The sequence below is a fragment of the Chiloscyllium plagiosum genome, unplaced genomic scaffold (genome assembly GCF_037043375.1).
Source record: "Chiloscyllium plagiosum isolate Xiang-an unplaced genomic scaffold, Cpla_swu_hap1 HiC_scaffold_11, whole genome shotgun sequence".
Lineage (NCBI taxonomy): Eukaryota > Metazoa > Chordata > Chondrichthyes > Orectolobiformes > Hemiscylliidae > Chiloscyllium > Chiloscyllium plagiosum.
This window is the reverse complement of record NW_028270149.1, coordinates 24,876,451-24,899,373: the sequence shown is the minus strand read 5'-3', so window position 1 is coordinate 24,899,373 and position 22,923 is coordinate 24,876,451. Positions and strand designations below refer to the sequence as shown.

General features: G+C 38.9%; 1 protein-coding gene across 2 annotated transcripts; it reads right to left on the bottom strand.

Moving 5' to 3' along the window:
• Positions 1-1,569: 1,569 nt before the first annotated feature.
• LOC122546912 (sorting nexin-12) lies at positions 1,570-22,656 on the bottom strand. 2 transcript variants are annotated; one of them, XM_087991908.1, is made up of 4 exons: positions 22,273-22,645; positions 11,099-11,194; positions 7,796-7,920; positions 1,570-7,163 (listed from the first exon to the last, which is right to left on the bottom strand). In XM_087991908.1, exons 1-4 carry the CDS (start codon positions 22,438-22,440, stop codon positions 7,061-7,063), a joined length of 492 nt encoding a protein of 163 aa, XP_087848034.1. In that variant the 5' UTR covers positions 22,441-22,645; the 3' UTR covers positions 1,570-7,060. The 2 variants fall into 2 exon arrangements, with proteins under 2 accessions (XP_087848034.1, XP_087848035.1); XM_087991909.1 differs by lacking the exon at positions 11,099-11,194 and having other exon boundaries at positions 22,273-22,656.
• Between the last annotated feature and the right edge of the window lie 267 nt (positions 22,657-22,923).

Below are 22,923 nucleotides of genomic sequence, written 5' to 3'. Positions count from 1 at the left end.
AGCAGAATCCTTTACAACTCCATCAGTAATGATACTATTGACTCACTCATAGTGAAGGACTTTGAAGTTTCCCACCCAATGACAACAATTATCAATCCTAAGACATTTTCAATGCTTCCATGTATACAGATAAATCTGTACATGGTTTCTAGTAAGAGAATAATAGAAAAACACTTCCCTCATATTAGGACTCAAAACTTTCTCATTAAATCCAGCCAGTCTTAGCAAAATCTAATTCAAATCATGTCAGCACATTGTGCATGCTGGAATGTATGTGACAGGTGAAAGAAGGTTCAGAAGATGAGTCATACTGGATTCAAAACATTAACTTGCTTCTCTCTCCACAAATGGTACCAGACTTGGGCTTTGGTGGTATTTGGTTGGTTGGTGGATTGAGTTTAGCTATTGCGCCCTCTTGTGGGCGAGCTGTGTTTACACTAATAGTATATTAATTCAAATGTACTACTACATTGGCTCTAAGTGTTTAGGAATGCAATTTTTTTTGTAGGAGAGCAACAAAAAAAAAGCAACTTAATTGAAGAAATTTGTTTGGATTTTTTTAAATAATTGAATTTTGTTATATAGGCCTTGTAGGGAATATAACATATTGAGGTCAGTGGGTGCGGTTAAATATCTGCTGGTAGACAGTTTGAGGTGGTACTCTTTAGGTTCAGGTGAATCAGGGAAAATTCAAGTCTATTGTTTCATTAACTTTGCCTTCCACAGTCAAATCAGATGGAGATTCAAAATAATATTTTGTGGCTAGAGTGAGTAGTGATAATTTTATCTTTCCATCCAATTGACAACTGCTTTGATTCTATCCTAGCCTAAAAAGGTAGCAAAATCCTCAAATACATGTACACGGTGTGTGCGTGCGTTTGGCTCATCACACACTAGAAGCATGGGATCTCCATCTGAACTAGCACTCAAGGCCTTACTTTAATGGTACATCGCACTTGGGAGTACTCCCTCCACATTATTCCAACTTGGCTTCTTTGACTTTAATTTGCATTTTCTTTTAGATGAAAAGAAATAGTGGCTGAGTGCTGGAATGTACAAGGTTACTCACATACATTCCCTCAATGAAGGAGATTAGTCTATTCATCTCAGGGTGCAAAAAAAGTTTAAAAGCTACATATCAAAGATAAAAAAAAAAATCAACACCAGGTTATAGTCCAACAGGTGTGCTTCCACTTAAACCTGTTGGACTATAACCTGTTGTGTGATTTTTAAACTTTGTACACCCCAGTCCAACACCAGCATCTCCAAAACATATCAAAGAGTTATTTTTGCAGCAGTTTCCATTGTATTTTTCCATTTAAATTTGCTTTCTTAAATCTTGATAACACCAGAAAATCTTTATTTTTCAATATTCCAGAATAGTTTCAAATACTCTCAGACAAGTAAATGAGTCTAGTTACCTTTGAACTTTAGCTAATTCACTTTATTTGCTGCAATTTAAAACAAAAAACAAAAGCTCCTTGATGTGGAGAAATGTTTTAATGGTATTGGAGGTACCCTTAGGAACAAATAGCTTGGATACAATTATTGGAAGCAATTAGAAACACAAACGGCATATCAACTTTATTATAAAGCCTCTGGAATACACAAGGAAAAGGAAATGATGCTACGTGAATATAACTTTGGAGCTGTATGAGGTACAGTAGTTTCCTTATTTAAAGGAAATTTACTTTCCTTAGGAAGGAGTTGAAGAAGCTCACCAAATTTATGAGATGAAACATTGTCTGATGGTAAAATGTTCAGTAAATCAGGCTTACAGCAGAGAGGTTTGGAAGAATGAGAAGTGATTTAAAATCAATACTAAGGCAACTTGACAGTAGTGGTTAACAGACTAATGTGCCTTCTGCATTTCAAAACGCTCCAGCCAAAGTGTCAAAAGTGGTCATAAGCAATGAGAAGTTTCTTCCCTTGGTTGTGTAGCTTTGTAATTCTGCACAAGAGAATTGTGACACTTAGACATTGATATTTTCCCCTTCCCTTTCTGTCCTTTGATTTGTAAATGGAGATCAGTTAGGAAAGTGGAATGAGATCCATTTTCTACCATACATAGATGATTATGGCCTCTTCAGTGTAAGTCCTATTGTGTAATGGTGCCTTTTTTTGGATGCAGATTTCAAAATCATTTAAAAACAATTATGTCTAAAATTTTATTAATAAAAAGTGCTGGAAATTAAAATCAAGAAATTTGTATAATTTTCCCCTCAATCTCAAACCAGAGGAAAAAAGGTTAACCAGTGCAATTATGAAGCCAAAGATGCACCAAGGAGTTTTTCACCCAGTTAAACAGGGAAACTTAAGTGATTCCAGCTCAACCAAACAAAAGGTGGATGGCCTAAGCCCTCAAGATCAATACTTCATTTACTCACTCACTGGATGTGGGCTTCATTGGCCAGGCCAACATTTATTGCCCATATGGCAATAAACGGTCTTTGGAGAAGATCTCCAGTGTATCTTGTAGATAGTTTTAAGTAAGCAGTTGCTTTGTCCTGGATGGTGTCAAGTTTAAGTGTTGTTGGAAGTGCACTCATCTGGATGCTTAGACAGTATTCCATAACACTCCTGACTGGTGCCTTGTAGATGGTGGCCAGGCTTTGGGGAGTTAGATGAGGAGTTACTTGGTGTATTCACAGCCTTTGATCTGTTAGTCACCACATTTTGACCAGAAACTCAACTAGACAAGCTGTCCAAGGTAACCCCAGGTTATTGGTAGTAGAGATTTCTGCAATTGCAGTGGTCATTGCCTGCTATGAATGTTGTTACTTGCCACACAATTAGTGTGGTGCTAGAAAAGCAAAGCAGGTTAGGTAACATCCAAGGAAACTGACTTATTCCCAAAACATTGATTCCCCGGCTGGGCCTTTCCAGCACCACACTCTTAACTCTGGTCTCCAGTCCTCACTTTCTCCTCCTGGTCACTCAACAGCCCAAGTCTGGCTAGTAGGGAATTTGGTCTTGGACTACTTCAGTACAAAATGGTGCTGATAAATGAACTGCCCCCTTCATCGGGTCAGATCGGGCAAAGTCTTTGATGAAGCAGCTAATGACAGCTTAGGATGTTACCCTGAGGAACCTCTGCAGAGATGACTAACTATTAACCGAGTGTCAACCAGTTAACAGTTAACTTTGATTCCCATCAATGCCTGCTGCCAAATGCAGTCTCAATAAAGACTATCTCTCACTACCATTCTCTTGTACACCAGGATGCATTGCACAAGCAAAATCAGAATTGTTATTTGCTCTCATAACAAGGTATATTGACATTTCCTAGGGGCTTGCAAAGAGTAAACAAGAGTCACAAGACTTGTGACCTTAACTATTTTCTCTCCACAAATGCTGCTCGAGTTTCTCCAGGTACATGTTTTTGTTTCAAGTATCCAGCATGTGCAGTTTTAAGTATTACAGCACATAATCTATTACCAATCAGAAAAGTCCTGAGGAAACATAGCTGCTTTCTAGAAAGAAGAACAAGTCCAAAACAAAAGGATTATGGGTTACAGTGTCTAAAATTGGATTCAGCATTCCAGAAGACTACAATTGCCCAACTACAAAAGGCAAAAAGCTGTGCTCCACTGGAGCAGGCAAATGATAGAGATCAGCAGGAAAACAAGAGGTAGTTAAAAGGTAACCAAAAAAAAAATTGGAAGGCTACTACCAGGAGATCAAAACTATTTTCATGCTCTGTTGTTGGACAAAATGAAATCCACATGTAAATGAATTTGCGATGGCTTTTAGTAAAAAAAAGCTGGATGATGCATTAGAAGTTTTATAGCACTACAAATATTGCATGCTGTATATAAAAAAAAAATCAGAAAGTGGTTTTACAGTGGTTTAATATGAAGAAATAAGTGAACATATTTTAGACAGATCAGATATAACTTTGGATCAAAAGAAGGCTGCTTAACATAGTAAGAGTCTTTTCTTGGTACATATACAAAAAGCACCTAAAATCAAAAAGTAACTGTACAAAGACAAAGTGACTTAATACTGAGGAATGTTGCTTTACGTGGAATGGTTCAGGAGGATGCCATTGACACCACTGGTTGAATAAAAGTTCAAATTTAGCTATCAGTGTCAAACACCAGGATATCTATATTAACAGATTTATTTCTGGTTTCCAGGGAGAAAGAAATTGCATTTTATATTGACCTGACAAAGTAGTGTTAGAGCACAATCCCAATATGATTGCATTCATTAAGCAAACAAGGATAATGTACTTATCCACAGATTCTCATTTTTGAAATGCCAAACCAGATGAGAAACCTTTAATAGCTTCAACAACCAGTTAATGATTTATTGCAATGACTGTACATTTCAAAAGAAAGAGAGTGAACAGGACTGCAATTAACAAAGTCCATTTGCACTATTAATTATGCTTACGGCAAGAAATTCTAAGGGAGAGTTTTCCCTCCCTGTCCATTCTCCCATTGCAGTTCCATCCCAAAAACAGTGAAGTCCAGCTTATGCAAGTGTCATCTTAGAAACCTTCACTCAAGTCTGGCATTGCCCTCCCTCTTCCAATATTAGGCTACTAACATCCAGAGTCCACAAACCCATTCAAGTTAACATATCAAAAAAAAAAGGTCCCATATTTTAAGGTCTACAGAGTGTAAACATTCTAGCTAGAGAGTGTGCAGTAGCAACCCACTTGCATGGGAACTAGAACACAGACTTCAAGCTGCAAAGTAGAAGTCAGGTGCACTCATGAATCTTCAATTTGCAAGACGACATTAAGGCAGAGGCTTCAATTGCCATGAGCAAATCTAAATAGCCAGTCACGATTTCCCTTTGATACCAAGCAGCTGAAACTTCTCATGGCCATTCACCAATGACCACATCCTCAGAAGCAGGGGAAATTTTATTCCCTAAACCATTCCCCAGATAGAGAAGTTGGAAACAATGTCTCCCCAGAATTCCAGATGGTCAGGAGTACAATATTAGGGTGACTAAGTTCTAATGTCAATTACAGGACTTATTCACATGCAAGATTCAATTTCAACAGTTAGGTGGGGAAAATAAAAGCTCATCCAGGTAATACAGAAGGGAATAAAAGGAGAAGACAGAATGGTAGCATGTAAGATTTAGACTGAAATATTATTATTTGTTAACAGCTTTATCATCCAAAGTGTTGGAGATGACTCAGGATTTGCTTCCCCTACTATTCTTTTGTGGTCCAATTACAAAATCTGGATTTGGGAAAAACCCGACAAGATTGGTAGTTTAACAACAAATACACTATTGACTGAAGTAGAGACCCCTCACCACACCACCACTCACTGTACATGAACAGCTTTTATGCATCAAAATGTTTAGTGCATGAGCTACATTCCAAAATACTCCAGGAAGTAATGGAGTAAAAATGGAGATGTGGTTTTAAAGAAAAAACCACCACAGCATTCTAACTCATCTGGAACACCTTTGCTGAAGAAGTGTAATGATAGAACAAAGAAGAGCAGCTTAAAGCTTAATATAGCCAGTGACTGAAAGGCAGCAGCTGGTAACAGAAATGCTGGTCATATTTCACATCAGCATTAGAGTAGTTTTAGGCAATACCCAGATGCAAATATTGCTCAAGTATTCTTTTACAGCACAAGTGACTTTCTAGAAAATCATGTTTTAATCTCGGATTCCAAACCAACTGCACTAAAGAATTTGAGAACAAAGAAAAGGTCAATGAATACTAGAGGTAAATCACAAGAAATATAGTTTCCACAAGGATTTATTTCCAATTGAGGCAGCAGCATTTCACTTCCCTAGTTTGAGCACAAAAAGTAACTGGGAATACAATAGGAGTATGAACATGCAAGGAATAAGAAAAATTTAAGGAATTAGAAACCAGAAATTAATCAAATGCAGTTTAAAAAGCTTATGGCTAGAGCCAAGGAGACAGATCCACATTTCTCAATTCAGTTTTTCTACAACAGGAATGTAGTAAAGTTCTGAAACTGTTACTAACATTTAACAGTGAACAATTAACTTTGATAGAACAGTTAGCCAACAAAATGGTAATCTGCCACAAAATTGACACTGCACATTTTAAATAAAGCTTATATACATTTTGCAGCAAGGTTTAAACACTCAGCTACTGTACATCAAAGAGAACAATTGTAGCACACCTGATAATTTAACTCCTTTTTTAAAAAGGGAGAAGTCTGATCATTTGTGATTACCCAAAACAAGTCATTTTTGGCTAAGTAGTAAAAACCATGAGTTCATTCATAAGCAGATGTAATGACTGCCAAATTTATGTTGATGCAATTTACTTATTAGGCAAGTATTCAGCTGTAAATATTTAACTGTAGAACTCAAGTTTAAATATCCTACAGTTCTACTTTTGACCATTTGCAGTGCTCTTAAGTCTGTATGAAGCCATTCAGTGCATCACAGAACAGAGAAAGTTGTGTCAGAAGACTGATAGAAGGGAATGAATACTGGAATGCTTAAAATAAGTTGGTTGGTTTAGAGGTTTATGAAGTTACCTTCAAAAAAAGGGGAGGAAAAAACTAAAATCTTTAGGAAGAGCATGAGTCTTAGACAGAAGTTGTTCTCTAGTATTTAAGATAGCAAATATTTGCAGGGTACAGAAGCTTTAGCAATTACAATATGAACAGTTACAAGTTTAAACACCATCTGCATCAAGCCATACAAAAATTAGAAATTGTATTTAACATAAGAGGTCTGAAAGCAGAACTTGAATGAATGTTTTCCTCCAAGTGACATCATGGCAAGAAAATGGGGTGAAAAACCAACAAGTGAGGGGGAGAAAAAAAAACCAAAAACAAAGGCTTAACCCATCTGATATAGGTTCAGATTTTCAGGTAGGATCAAACCAATACACGTCCTGATGCTTATTTCAGGATTTGCAGGACTCAGGCTGTCTCTGCTGGAATAGTGGGTTGAGGGTATTTAAAAAGCCACATTATAGTCATGAAACCAGCAGTGATTACCTTTTGAATAGTTGAAATTAAAAAAAGGTAAAGTATATATTTAGTGTAAAAATAAAGGGAATACACTGGAGGAGAGACCAAAGCATCCAGATGCCCTACTGACGTACTTTGCCAGGTACATAATTTCTGTCGATGCTTTCCTCTTGTAAGAACATGTGCAGGCAGCGTTCATTCTGGGCCAGTGGATGACCTGCAATTCTAAAGAGAAATTAAAGGAAATTGTCAGAGATATATACAAGCTTTTAGTATTCTGTAATTGCTAATTATAGCACTAAATATGGTCTTAATATTGCAAGCTATAATGGCAATCATCAGTTGTTCATGTTGCAACTACATACTTATAATGCTATGTATCTGCATTTCCAACAACACTTAAAAACACTTTGCCACATTCCTTCAAAATAAGAAATTTTATCCAAATCTGTACTCTAGGAACACCTTTTTCCTCACAACCTAAAGCTTTCTACTCACTCTCCCAGAGAAAACAACCCAGATATTAACAACTTGGTAGGAAAATAAAAAGTGAAAAAAAACACTTTACAGTTAACTCTTTAAAAGGACAAACTTTGAACAATGTTCTGCTGGAATGTGTTTTTACATAATACATTACTTGTCTTCTGTAATAAATTTATCAATATTAAAAAAAGTGCACTGAAGTAGACAGCTGTCTCCTGTCTCAAGTCTCAAGAATTCTTGCCATTAAAGCTAACGTTTAACAGGTAACCCATATTTGTATACATGTAGCTTTATCTTGAGGCAAGTAACTAGGAATTGCAGTGAAGATAGAGGACCTTCCTGAATGGGAAGTGTAGTAGCTATTAAAGGATTACTTGTTAATGAATTGTTCTAATCCAGCTCTTCTTTCTTCAATAAAAGACTCATCAAAAATTCCTTCATCCATTCTAAATGGAAGTTGACGTTTCAAAGCTTTTCCTGGTAGTGGTGGCACAACAATCTGCAGTGGAATTAGGAAATAAAAAGGACAATTTATTGCATTGAACACTTCCTTACCCAGCTCCCATTACACTTTGAAATTATAACCTATTCAAGGAAGTATACTTTCAAAGTGGATGCTTCTCCATTTCCCACACATGCTAATTCACTCACTCGTTTTGCATTAGTGACTCCATTCTGCTGCCACCCATAAACAGCAATTTAGACAAGCACCCAAAAATGAAAAAGTAAATCCTGTCACTGGATAGCAGACTTCTCATATGCCTTGCTTAGTTTGTTAGGTTGCTAACAGATGGTCAAAGTGAAAAACAAGAGAATTGCAGCATATTATCTTGAAGCAGTTTTAACAGCAAACAAAACATCAATTTGTAATAATGAGTTTTTGCAGCAGCAATATGCACCCCCAAGAATCACTAGCTGGTTGATAGACCTAGTACATTTAACTCCTTGCTGAGCTGCCCCTTCCAGGTGGAATACTACACAGCTTTAAGTATATGAAAGCAATAAAATGCAGGATTAAAGTACATGTGCTATAGGATCTTGTTAGAAACAAACTTGGGACCAAGATGTTGTAGAGATTGCAAGGATGGTGAAAGTATTAGTATTCATGTCATTTCTCAATGAAATTGACTAACTTTAAGAATCTATACATGCCCAGCATAAAAGCAAAAAAAAAAAGTCGTACTTCTCCAAAAAGGGTATATTATTCAAATATCCCCAAGAGAACAGTGCAATTTAAACAATCTCAAAAACAGTCAAGGCTGAAAATAGGTAGCCCCAAGCAGTCCCTAGTTTAGAAGTTAGAAGAGAAAATCTCCAGAAAACAGAAAAAAAAAGGTTCAGGATGAAGAGTTCAAAAGGAACTTATGTTAAGGAGATACATAACTTGTTAACAGTATGTTTGATACTCATTGCCCTCAGCTCCCTTTAAACAAAAGATTCACCTACCTCCTTTTTAAAGACTTTGATCTAGCCGTCACACCACAGAATTCCAGAAATCCATTACTCAAGTCATTCAAATCTCAGTTTTAAATGAAATATTCCTTTATCCCTAATTATGTCCCCTTTTGAGATTCTCCCACCAGTCGAAATAGGTCAACATCTATTGTGAAGCCTGCTCAGTCTTGTTTCAATAGGTTATGCCTGATTCTTTTACAACAAATTAAATGAAAACCTACTTTCTTTAGCCAGAGTATCCACAAAGGTATGAGGGTTAAACCTTTGATGCATAAGAGTATTTCATAGATCTTGCACAGTATATTTGTGAGCAAAAATCCTGTATACAGTGTTAGCTTAAGGCACATTTGAAGCGGAGAGAATATGGTCAACAATCAGAATGAAAATTGTAAAGCCAAAGCCTATTAAGCCAGGAATCTATCAATTGGGAATCACTGTACCATGCATTTGCAGTCCAAGTCTAAAATCACATAGAAAAGGCAATGACTTGGGAAGGTACTAAAAAGGAACTGTGGAAAGCTGCTGCAGTGCACCTTAGTAAAAGGCTTCCATTGCATTACACTTATGGAAGCAGTGAATGTTAACAGTAGTGGATCAGATCCTGAAATCAAAGAATTGTGATTTTTACCTTTGTTGTTTATTGTGTCCCCAACTTGCTGGCACTACTGCTGCTTGACACAATCTTTAAAATTGGTGCAAGGGAAAGAGGAAGTCTTCCCAAAATGATCTAAGATTACAAAGAGACCTTGATCAATTGGGTCAATGGGCTGAGGAGCAGCAGATGAAGTTTAATTTAGATAAAGGCATGGTATTACATTTTGGTCAAAACAAGCAAGGGCAGGACTTACGCAATTTTTTTTTTTTTTTAAAAAAAAGGGGGCTTGGGTAGCATTGTAAAACAAATCAAGGGGCTCAAGCACACAATCCTTTGAAGTTTGTGTCACACTGACTGTGTTTAAGGAGTGTTTAACCACACTTTCCTTCATTGCTCAGACCTTTTTATTACAGGAGTTGGAGCACCACATTGAGGTTGTACAAGATTTTGGTGAGGCCTCTTCTGGAGTAATGCATTCAGTTCTGCTCACTGTTATAGGAAGGATATTATAAAGCTGGAGAGATTTCAGAAAAGATTTACCAGGAATGGAGAATTTGAGTTGAGGAGAATTTGGGAGGTTTTCACTGGAGTGTAAGAGATTAACGGATGTCCAGATAGAAGCTTATAAAATCATGAAGGGGCATAGGTTAGGTGAATGGCAAGTGTATTTGCCCTCTGTTGGGGATTTTAGGAATAGTAGCTTATTTCTAAAAAGAAAAAAAAAGAGAAATATTTAAAGGCTATTTTTAAATAGACAGTGGCTCATGTGGTATGAACTGTCAGAGGAAGTGGTGGATACAAGTACAGTTACAATGTTTCAAAAGAAATTTAGATAAGTACAGGAGTAAGAAATGTTTGGAGGGATAGAGGCCAAGTGCAGGCAGGTGGGACTAGTTTAGTTTGGGATTATGGTCAGCATGGACTGGTTGGACCAGAGCAATGTTTGTCGTGCAGTATGATGAAATCTCTCAAGTTGTCCAAAAAGGATTACGAAAAGCTTAACATATGAGGAACATTTGTTGGCTCTGGGTCTATACTCCATGGAGCATAGAAGGATGGAGCGGGATCTAATTGAATCATACAGAATACGGAATGCCTGGATAGAATAGATATTTTCAATCTGTAGCAGAGACTAGGACCCATGGGCACAGCCTTAGAGTAAAGAGAAGACCTTCAAAACAGGTAAGGAGAAACTTCTTGAGCCAGTGAGTGGTGACTCCATGGGATTCATTGCCACAGAAGGTTGTGGAGGTCAGGTCATTGAGTATATTTAAGATGGAGATACAGTGCTATAGGGAGAAAGAAGAAGAATGATGTTGAGAAACTGGTCAGTCATGGTTGAATGGTGGAGCAAACTTGATAGGTTGAATGGCCTAATTTCTGCTCAGTCTTCAAACCAGTTCGTTGTGAAAAGGGTTGTTTTACCACTATAATGGGACTAAAAAAAAAAAAGGTCTAAAAAAAACATACAAAATGAGAAGTTTACCCATTTATTGCAATGCTAGCAAGTTGTAATCTATATTCGTTTAAAAACATGTTACTTGGCATGTCCTAATTAAGTGCTCTCAAATAACAAAAAAGCCAAATATAAAATTGCTCAAATTTAGTCACTTTCCTATGACATTACCTTACTGTCTCTCTCCAATTCACTTTTTAACCATTCAAAGTCACTGTATCGCCTGCGCACACAGGAATCCTTCATCTTAAAAATGGGAAGATTTGTCTGCAAAAGAAAAAAAAAGTTTTGCTCTAATTGTTTTCATGCATAGAGCTAGAAATAATGTTTTTCTACACACAAATCAATTGCCCTTCCAACACAAAGACAGACATCCTGCCTAAGAAAATAATCTGTTTTATCAAATCAGTAATGGGACAGCACACTTGATTGTTGCTGTGCTGCATGCTATCAAAATACATTGTACAAGCTGTCTAGCCACAACTCAATTGCCAACCAAGAATAGACATCATCTAGGACATTAATCTTTTGTAAGACAGCTTATTAATGGCCACAATGAGGCTCATCATACCTAACCCTTCACCTTTTGCATCCCTTCAACATTTGATTACTTTCTTTGACATCAATCTCTTCAGTTCTTACTCCTTGCAATACCTCAACCATTTCTGCTTCAATAACACCTGCTAATCAAAATAAAGTGGTTACAATTCTGAAGGCGGCCATTTAGCCACATTGTTAGTTCAAGTCCTCTTCAAGAGCAATTCACCTAACATAATCCATGATGGCCCCCATAGTTTCTTCAGATAATTGTCTACCTCTGAGGAATTTACTGACTACTTCCATTAGACAGTACATGCCAGTTCCTAACCACATGCTAAAAGCAAGAGTTCATGTGGCAAAAGAAAGTGGTAACCAGCATCAAAAAAAAAGTCACTTCTGGTTCTGGATTTCTCCAGAAACAAGAACTTCAAGTCAAATCTCAAAGTCAGACCTCCAAATTTACTAATCTACCTCACAACTGGAGTTTCTCAAATAGAGGGGGAAAACAATTTTCTTGCACCCTATCAAATGCCTTCCTAAAACAAGGCAAGATGCTACCTAGAACAATGATACTCCAGGTGAAACCAAACCAATGGTTATTAAACTTTCAAGCTTTAACAGCCCAACCCTTTAGCTTTATTAGCTTTCTCAACCTGCCCAAGACATTCTATACATTTGAGCACATGGCTGATTTTGATAGTGTAGGGGGATGTGCTGAGAAGAGTTCACAGGTTGGCACAATATTGAGCGCTGAAGTGCCTGTTCTGCACTGCATTGTTCTATGTTCTAAGTGCTCAGACCCTTCTGTTCAAGCACTATTATATTTATATATAAAAATATATAAAAAATTGAGTAAAATACTTTGTTTAAAAATATCAAATTTCCTTGCTCTCTAAAATAAATATTTCATTTTTTTCCTGCATTGAATGTCAGCCACTTGACTGCTCATTCCAACATTATGCCCTTTTCAACTCACTGTCCTCCTCAGTTCACAATACAATACATATGTGGTCAATTTGTTGACATGGAGGAAAGGGACAAGTATGGTTCTGTTCGCCGAGCTGGAGGTTTTTGTTGCAAACGTTGCGTCCCCTGGCTAGGTGACATCATCAGTGCTTGGGAGCCTCCTGCAAAGCGCTTCTTTGATGTTTCCTACGGGTGTTTATAGTGGTCTGTCCCTGCCGCTTCCGGTTGTCAGTTTCAGCTGTCCGCTGTAGTGGTTGGTATATTGGGTCCAGGTCGATGTGTTTGTTGATGGAGTTTGTGGATGAATGCCATGCCTCTAGGAATTCCCTGGCTGTTCTCTGTCTGGCTTGCCCTATGATAGTAGTGTTGTCCCAGTCGAATTCATGTTGCTTGCTGTGCCTCAGCCTCCAATGCTGTAGGGAAAACAGCCCTAGCCTATTCAACCTCTATATAGCTCAAAGCCTCCAACCCTGGCAACATTCTGGTAATTTTTTTTCCCCCTGAACCCTTTCAAGTTTCACAACATCTTTCTGATAGAAAGGAGACCAGAATTGCATGCAAATATTCCAACAGTGGCCTCACCATGTCCTGTACAGCTGCAACATGACCTCAACCACTACTCAATACTCTGACCGATAAAGGAAAGCATTCTAAATGCCTCCTTCACTATCCTATCTACCTGCGACTCCACTTTCAAGGAGCTATGAACCTGCACTCCAAGGTCTTTGTTCAGCAACACTCCTAGGACCTTACCATTAAGTGTACATATCCTGCTAAGATTTGCTTTCACAAAATGCAGCACCTTGCATTTATCTCAATTAAACTCCATCTGCCACTCAAGAGCCCATTGTAATCTAAGGTAACCTTCTTTGATGTCCACTGCACCTCCAGTTTTGGTGTCATCTGCAAACTTACTATGTTTCTTATGCTCACATCCAAATCATTAATGTAAAATGACGAAAAGTAGTGGATTCAGCACCCGATCCTTGTGGCACTCCACTAGTCACAGGCCTCCAGTCTCCACCACCACTCTGTCTTCTACCTGTCAGCTCCCAAGTTGTCATTAATTCTCCTCCAGATACCCTTTTGCCCATGTTTGAAGGGAAAACCAGCTTATCACCTCATTACTATTAGTCATTTTAATAAGTCCTTCTACATACATTTCAAATCCTTTCTGAAGTAGGGTAGCTAAAACCAAGGTATGGCAACATTTCTAGAATCAAATTTAAACTACTTAAGGAAAGCATGTTCTTTCAGAACAAAAAAGGAAGATTTTGGTATAAATCTCAATTTCAGATAAATGACATTGCTTAGGGATTAAATACAGGAATAGAATTGGTACAGTTGTACAAGATTTGGGCAAAGTCATATCTGAAATTTAGCGTAGTTGCACTCTAAATTTAATGATATTGTCAATGGAAGTACAAGAATAACACATTTCCAACTTAGTGCCCAGGATGACAAGATGAAAACAAAAATTAGGTCTACACTCTGGAGTTGAGGTGTTTTCATGGAGACACTATTCTGAAGAAGTGGCTCAGGTAGGTCCTTGGAGACTTTCCACTAGTCAGGGAATCAAACAGGGGCAGAATCTCAGGAGAAGGCTGATCATATACATTCAGAAGAAGTTTCTTCACTCAAATGCCAATTTTTGGCATGCTCTGCCCCAGAGGGCTGTGAAGTCTGGTCATTGAACACATTGGAAGCTGGGGTAAACAGATTTTTAGTCTCCAAATTAAAGACAGGGGAGAGTGGGCAGGAAATAAACAAAAAGTTGAAACCCAAATCAACCGTTGCAGATAGGCTATCTGGTTTATTCTGCTCTATTTCATGAGTTTGTGCTATGGGGACGGGATGGTGAAATGGAATTCAGAGTAGCCATTTTATTGCATGTCAGGGGCTCAGACAAGTTTGCTTGCCTGCTATATAGTTTCCTTTTGTTCCTTACCCACAGATTAATCAAGTAATCCTGGATAAGGATACAGGAGTTGTACATGTTAACTGACATGATTAATCCTGGTCTGATTGAAGGATCAGATTAAAAACCTCAAACATATTGGAAACTATTTAAGTTATGTTGAACCAACAGCACCCATTGCTTGCACGGCTATATACTGGTGTAGAAACCCAAATTTATTCTGGACTGACATTTTATTTTAAGAGAACTTGAAGTTAATTGACTTCATGGTAATTCTATTCTGAACTCCTGTCACAGACAAGGTCTACTTAATGAGACTTTAGCCAATAGCAGACTTACACAAAATACTAGCCAGCTTGCTTAAAACACCTCAGCTAATTGGCTTTTAATGAAAAAATTTAAAAGTGGATTTTGCATTCAGTTACAGCTCAGATTCCTTTACAATGGCTGAATGATTAATAGCTTCAGAGTAATTTTCTCATTTCCAACATCTTCAGCACAGTTAAACTTATAATTGGTAACAAACCCAGCTCATAGGACTTGCGGTGCAGATGTGCAAAGCAGAAATATAAGCGTGGGGATATTTAGAGTAGTTTTCAATAATGGGGTGATTGTGAAATAATTTAAAGAACCCTCCCCTTTCTCCAAAAGTATTATGCAGGAGACATTGAAAGTGGAGGGGAGAAGGGGAACCAACTAAATCCTCCAATGAATTTCAAAACAACATTTCCTCAAGTTCCACCTGGGTTAAAGGGAAAAGCACTGGGTGTAACTGCAGGGTGAATGAAACCAACTGTTATCTTCAACATACATAAAAATATGCAAGTTGTAAGATTGCAAAGTGAAATTTTGAAGCCAACAAATTGATAAGTATAGTTCACTTAATGCCTACAAGGAAGGAATAGTTATGAACTTGAACTACATGCCTGCCTACATTCAGAAGTCACATGCTGGGAGGAATCAGATGTTAAAACAACAAAGCACTTGGGTAAAATCAATTACTCATCTTTACAAAGGGAAATGAAAGAGGAGATTCAAGACATGGAGTTTAGAATGATGAAAAGGGATGAAGGTGCAACATAAAATGAAATCTAGCATGAACAGAAATTCAGAGTAGTCATGACCAGTTACAACTGGAAAAAAAAATGCAAGTAGAAGTGATGATCTTAACTTGAACTCCACAGTGAGCCTAGAAAGTTGTAAAGTATGTATGTAAATCAAGAGCTGAAATGCCAAACCTCAATTATTTAACTTTGTTGGAACAGTGTTAGAAGCAGAGGACTGAAACTTAAAATTTGACGAGAAGCTTGAAGTCACACTTCAAGATTAAAGAGGTATTGGTTACCCCTAAACAAATAACCAACCACGAGATTATGTCTTGAGCAGTGAATACATAATTTGCTGCTTCACCTTGAAGAAATGTTTACAGATCAAGGCAGTGAGAAGGGAGGAGCTAAATGGATAAGTGTTACATCTGTTGTGCTTGCATGGAATGGGCATTAGGGTGTTACTCAAAAAGTTGAAGTTTGACGTGGAGAGAATTTTTGATTTAAAGTCTGTAAGAAAGCATCAGAACAAACATGGGGATATAGAATAAAATTCTTAAGTGCAGTGGGATTGGCTATCTTCAGCTGATAATAAGTGATATCTAATCTCAGTGTACATTGGAGAATGATAGCCTTGACTCAACCATAAACAAAGCATTTAAAGTGAAACCCTAGTGCAATTTTAGAACATAGCTAGTCATGAATGTTTTCTTGAAGTGAAAAGCTAAGCCTCATCATCCAGATGAGTTTGAAAGATCTTCAGCTCTTTCAAAATTTTAATTGCTCAAATATTACTTTCACACGTCCTTATTTTATTACTATTTCTGGGATCTTGCAGTGTGGAAATTAGTCAAGTGTTTTACTAAATCCAGAGGACACTGAAGAAAAGATAACTTGTATTTGTTATAGTAAGACCATGAAAGTTGGCGACTTTTAAAACAAGTGGAATCAAAAAAGTATTTCACTGTCTGACAGTTATGGCATTTCGGACTACCAGTTTTAATACTGTCTGAGAAATGGGTGTGGGGGAAAAAAAAAAAAGGGTTGTGAAAGGGTTAGATGGATTACTGGTTACATTATGGAAACCAACTTAGATCAAAGTGTTGTGGGAGAAAGGAAAAAAGTAGGTTTACTTTCTCCAAGTTGGTGATGACTGCCTCCCTGAAAATGTAACATTCTCTCCACAGGTGCTGTCTGACCTGAGTGAGTATTTTTAAACTGCATATACCATTGTTTTTACAACATTTCAGTGTATCTAAGGCATACAGAACATACTATCATTAGACTTTAATATCTAACTTCACTAAAAACCTTCAAGGTAAAAACCATTGCCTGAAAATCACTTCAACTGTTGAACCCAAGTGTACATTTACTGAACTAAATGCAATCATTAAGCTGTACAAGTATTTCATCATGTTAGATTAGTCAAACAGACAGGTAGTTGTGATCAGTCATAATTAGGAGATGCCCATCCTTGGTCATGTGCTGTTAAACTGTTGGCTGACCAGTGAGGGGAAGCCATATGACAGCCTTAACATGGCATTTGCCATTTGATCATAGTCCTGGGAATCCATAATGAAATTGACATTCCTTCAACTAAAAAAAACCCAAGATAATCTCCTAGAGACCATCAGCTAAAAATTGATACTCTGCTGTCTCCAAAAATGAAAAGACCACAGTGGTACTCAGATGTACATGATCCATAATATGGAGCCATAAGAAAAAAAAAGTCAATCTACTTAAGCAGCCCATACCCACAATTTGGTTACAAAGGATATGGACAATGCAAGACAAAATCTTAAGCACTTGCACTACAACACTATTCTACTTGCTTGGCTTTACATAGCATATGATTGACCAGACCAAAACCCATGGTACTTCTGACTGCCCAGTTATGAATGGTTTAGTCTTCCCACAACTCAGTTTAAACACTAGAAAAGCACTTGAAGGGTCTGTTTCCATGCTGTACATCTTGAGGACTCTGATGAGGGTAGAGCAGTGGATGCAGTTTATGTGGACTTCAGCAAGGCATTCAACAAAGGTTCCTCATGGTAAACTGGTTAGCAAGGTAAGATGATGTAAATGCACAAAGAACTAGCTATTGGGTTACAGAACTGGCTTGAAGGTAGAAGACAGCGGTGGTAGATGGTAGCTTTTCAGTCTGGAAGCCTGTGACCAGTTTGCCATAAGGATCAGTGATGGATCCATTATTTTTCATTGTTTATATAAACGATTTGGATGTGAACATAGGTGTTGTTTGTAAGTTTGCAGATGACACCAAAAACTGGCAGCATAATAGACAGTAAAGACATGTTTATAGTAGGTTTACAATAGGATCTTGATCAGATAGGACAATAGGCTGAGGAGTGACAGATGGAGTTTCATTTAGATAAATGAGGTGCCACATTTTGGAAAGGCAAATCAGGGCAGGACTCATACACAATGCCAAAGGCCCTGGGGAATCTTGGAGTGCAGGTTCATTTTTATTCCCCTTGCAAGGAACTCATAGGTCAACAGGGTAGTGAAGGCAGCATTTGGTATGCTTGCTTTTATTCAGGGCATTGAGTATAAGAGTTGGGAGATCATGTTACAGCTGGCCAGGACATTTGTTAGGCCACAATTGGAACAGAATACAATTCTGATCTCCCTCCCATAGGAAGGAAGGATGTTGTGAAACTTGAAAGGGTTCAGAAAAGAATTAAAGCATGTTGCCAGGGCTGGAGAGTTTGAGCTACTAGGAGAGGCTGAATAGGCTGGAATATTTTTTCTGGAGCAAAAGGCTGAGGGGTGACCTTCTAGAGGTTTATAAAATAGTGAGGGGCATGGATAGGCCAAATAGGCAAGGTCTTTTCCCCAGGGTGGGAAAGAGTCCCAAACTAGAGGGCATAGGTTTGAGGAAGAGATCCAAAAAGGGACCTAAGGGGCAACTTTTTCCCTGCAAATGCATGCATGGAATGAGCTACCAGAGGAAGTGGTGGAGGCCAGTATGTTTACAAGTTTTAGAAGGCATCTGATTAGGAATATGAATAGAAAGGGTTTAAGAGGACATGGGCCAAATACTGGGAAATGAGACAAATTTGGGATATCTGGTCAGCCTGGATGAATTGGACCGATGGGTCTGTTTCTGTGCAGTATCTGACACTTCAGCACAGCATTGTGCTTTAGAAGCTTATGACAGGCATTCTGAAGACAGGAGGCAAGCAGGCCCCTAACTAGATCACGCAAAGCTCTTAGTCCTTCTAAGTGACAACAGTTCTGCAATTATACAAAAAATTAGAAAGAATTGCTGAGAAACTCAGCAGGTCTGGCAGCATTTGTGGAACAAAAGTAGAGTCAATGTTTCCTCAGAACTGAAGGAAGGTCACTGTACCTGAAGTACTAACTCTTATTTTCTCTCCACAGATGCTGCCAGACCTGCTGAGTTTAAGAATTTCTGACTTTAGTTCAGCAATTATGACTGGCAGCCAAGAGCTGGGACTTTTGCACTATACTCCAGCACAAGTTTCAGGAAGTTAGAAAAACAATATATTTCCACCTAAGGGAAGAGATCATACTTTTAATATTAATGTTGCTGTCCATTATAAATATTTAGGGTACATGGATCTTGTAAAGGATTATGTTGAAGTTAGTGATTACTGCAATTTTAAGTTGCTGCACACAACTGGTTCTATGAAGGTGCTGTCTGATCAATTTAGTGCGCTCAGCAAACAATCAAGCAAAGTATGCAACATTTCAGATTGGGAAAAAACAGTACATGTTGTGTATCCAAAGTGAATGACAACTAATTCAGTTAACAATTCACAGTATGGTTGCAGTCAAGTGATCAAAGCTATAATTGTAATCATAGTGGTGATAACAGCATAGAAGGACAAATTGTATTTGCAATTATAACATTACACACCTTTGCTAGCAAGATTCACTTGGGGTGGGAGGATAGGGGAGGAGAAACACTGATACACAAGAGATATCAAACAAATATTTCATACATATTTAATGTGGAGAAACGTGAATAGCTAGAGAACTTGGGGAAAATAGTGATATCTTGAAAAGTGCCCACATCAGACGTGGCACTGGACATCTTAATGTTGATAAATCCCCAGGGACCTGGTCATGTGCATCTCAGAACTTTGCAGGAAGCTAGTTAAGAGATTGCTGTGTCCCTTGCTGAGATATTGGTAACATCAATAGCCACAGGTGAAGTGCCAGAAGACTAGAGGTTGGCTAATGTGGTCCCATTATTTCATAAAGGCTGCAAGGAAAAACCAGGGTTATATAGACTGGTGAGCCTGATGTCAGCATTGGGGTAAGTTGTTGGAGGGTATTTGGAGCGACAGAATTTACATGCATTTGCAAAGGCAAAGACTGAGAAGGGATAGTCAACATGGCTTTGAGCATTGGAAATGGTGTCTCACTAACTTGACTGAAGAAGCGACAAAAAAAAAATTTGTGAAGGCAGAGCAGTAGACACTGACTATGTGGACTTCACTAAGACATTCAACAAGGTTTGACATGGCAGACAGAGGGTCAGATCACATGGAACCCAGGAAAAGCTAGTTAATTGGATACAAAAAAACTTGCTTTGTAGGCAAGAGGGTGGTGGGAGAGGGTTGTTTTTCAGATCAGAGGACTGTGACCAGTGGCATACCGCAAAAAGATGAATGTTGGGACCACTGCAGTGTGTTATTTATGTAAATGATTTGGTTGTGAATAAAGGAGGTATGGTTAATAAATTTGCAAATGATACCAAAATTGGTAGAGTAATGGATAGTGAAGAAGGTTCTCAATACAATGGGACCTTGATCAGATGGGCCACAAAGCGTCAGATGGAGTTTCATTTAGTTAAGTGTGAGGTATTGCGTTTTGGTAAGGCAAATCAGGGCAGGACTCACACCTAGGGACCTGGAGACTGTTGCCAAACAAACAGTCCAAGATGTGAAGGTACACTTTTCCTTGAAAGCGGAGTAACAGGTAGACAGGGCGAAGGTAGTTCGCCTTCATTGGTCAATGCATTGAGTATAGGAGTTGGGATGTCACATTGCAGCTGTACAGGACTTTGGGGAGGCCATGTTTGGAACATTATGCACAATTGTTGTCTCCCTGCTATAGGAATGATGTTCTTAAACTAAGGATGTTGCTGGGATCAGAGGGTTTGATGAATAGAGACAGGCTGGAGCCCTCACCCCCCTGGAGTAGAGGCTGCAAGGTGACCTTCTAGAGATTTTTTAAAAATCATGAGGCTTGGATAAGGTGAATAGCCAATCTCTTTTTTTCCCCCCCCAGGTTTGGAGAGACCAAAACTAGAGGGCATAGGTTTAAGGAGAGAAGGGAAGAGTTTAAAAAAAAAGGGACCAGACCAGTAACTTTTTCATGTAGAGAGGAGACCTTACAGAATGAGCTGCCAGAGAACGCATTGAAGGCGGGTACAATTACAATATTTAAAAGAGGCATCTGGATGAGCGCATTAGGGTTGCAAGAGATAAGGCCTCATGCTGACAAATGGGACTAGATCAGTTTAGGATATCTGGTCAGCACTGAAGAGTTGGACTGTTTATAACTATGTCCTTTAGGGAAGAAAACTGCCATCCCTACCTGGTCTGGGCTACATTTGACTCCACGCCCACAGCAATGTGGTTGACTCTTGCCCACCCTCTGGGATGGGCATTAAGTAGTGGCCTTGCCAAGATCATCCAAATTTCATGAAAGAATAAGCTTTCAAAATTATAAACAGCTTCAGATAAGTACCACCTTTCAAGATGCATTTACCATTAATCACAAATTTGTCAATTTGAGCAGCATTCAGAGCTTTGAACTAAACAAATAAGTTAGAATATGGGACAATCCTAGGGGCAACAGAAAGATGTCAGACTAACAGTCAATTCAACCATCTAAACTTCAGTTACTTTTGAGTAGACTTAAAGAGAAAACAAAGTGGGGCCAAATAATTCAATTATTCAGCTAAAAAAGATTCAGTTTAATCTAATCCAGTATTCTACTTAGCTTTCCATATGCAGGTACAGATCAGTCACCTTGTTTATTCAAATAAAAGTACTCAAGATACTGAAGATCTGAACTGAAAACAAAGTGCTGGAGAAATTAAAGTTTGATATTATCTGTGAAGAATTATAATAATTTGAATCATTTAGATCTAAAATGTTAAGCATTTCTCTACAAACACCAGACCTGCTGGCTTCACCAACATTTTATCATCTTGTTTGTTTATTTCCTCTCCCTCCTCTCAATAGGAGAAAACTAAGATAAAGGCAAAACTAATGCGAAACAGTTCCTTCTGCTTTTGAGACACTGTTGGTCTATGACAGTTTGAGCTCCCAGTCAACTCATCCAAGAGAACTCAGGGGACAATCTGGTGGTTTGCTCTTTCCAGTGATAAAAACTATAATTAAAAGCAGAACTGAAATTCAGAAACGCTTGTTAAAAACACAATCACACCTTCTGAAAACGAAAGGAGGTGGCAAAAGGTAAATAGGACTAGCAATTTTATTTTTAAAAATGGTACTTTAGAACATTAGCTCAAGACAGTCAACACCTCAAAAACAGGTGTGTGCTTACCCTGAAAGTGGAGAATCATTCAATAATGAGCAAATCAAGGGCACTTGTGATATAACAGAATTCGATAGTAGGTGAATATTTAAATCAGCCGCTCCCAGACATGCTTCGGAAAGAAATAAAAAGAATGGGAGCAGATCTTCTCCGTTTGGCCAACAGATCACACGCTGAATTACCACTCCCCTCTCTGAGGTGGGGGTGGTGTGCAAGAACGCAGGCCGTGACTGAAGCCTCGGACTAGATTTAACATTCCCCCCCCCCCCCACACCTCCGCGGCAGCTTGAAGTAGGGGCTAGCAACCGCACACTCACCCTCATTCGGACCTCGTATGTGGTATATTTACTCCTACCGACCCCGACCGTCTGCGGGTTGAAGATGTCGATCTCGAGGAAGTTGCTGGGAGGCCCGTACGCGTCGTTTAAATCCTGCGGCTTACTGTGAAGCCTACGGGTGTCAGCCACCCCCAGTGCCTCCGCCATCTTCGAGGAGAAAACAGCAAGTGGAGGGAACAATTTTCAAACCTCGACTCCGCTTATTTTATGGCCGGCTACTGGCCTGGGACTTTTTAAAATGCAAAAAACACACTGACTCCACCCGCGGCCGGCATAACCCAATAACACCACAGCCAACCTGCACCCTGGCGTATTAAACATTCAGATTCCCGCAGGCTGGGCCGCCATCTGGGACCCGGGATGGAGCGCTACCCAATATTCCCGCTTCCCTCAACCCGCAGGTGGATTTGCGTATTCATGCTTAGGGGCGGCGCTCTCCACTTAGCCCGGTGGGTCGTTCGGATTATTCATGGTCCAGGGTTTGCGCGGCGTGAAACTCGAGTATTCAGGTTTCGGGGTCAGGCCTGCTCAACAGCACGCGAGACTCAGCTATTCAGGTTACGGGGCCAGCAGGCTCCGCGCCCGAATCTGGGACTTGGCGACGCGGTGGTAACCAATCAAAACTGTCGC

Coding starts and splice junctions, on each gene's coding strand:
- LOC122546912 (XM_087991908.1), bottom strand. CDS start 22,440: ATGGCGGAGGCACTGGGGGTGGCTGACACCCGTAGGCTTCACAGTAAG. Junction 11,195..22,272: donor CATACGAGGTCCGAATGAGG/GTGAGTGTGCGG, acceptor TTTCTTTTGCAG/ACAAATCTTCCCATTTTTAA. Junction 7,921..11,098: donor AATTGGAGAGAGACAGTAAG/GTAATGTCATAG, acceptor ATTCCACTGCAG/ATTGTTGTGCCACCACTACC.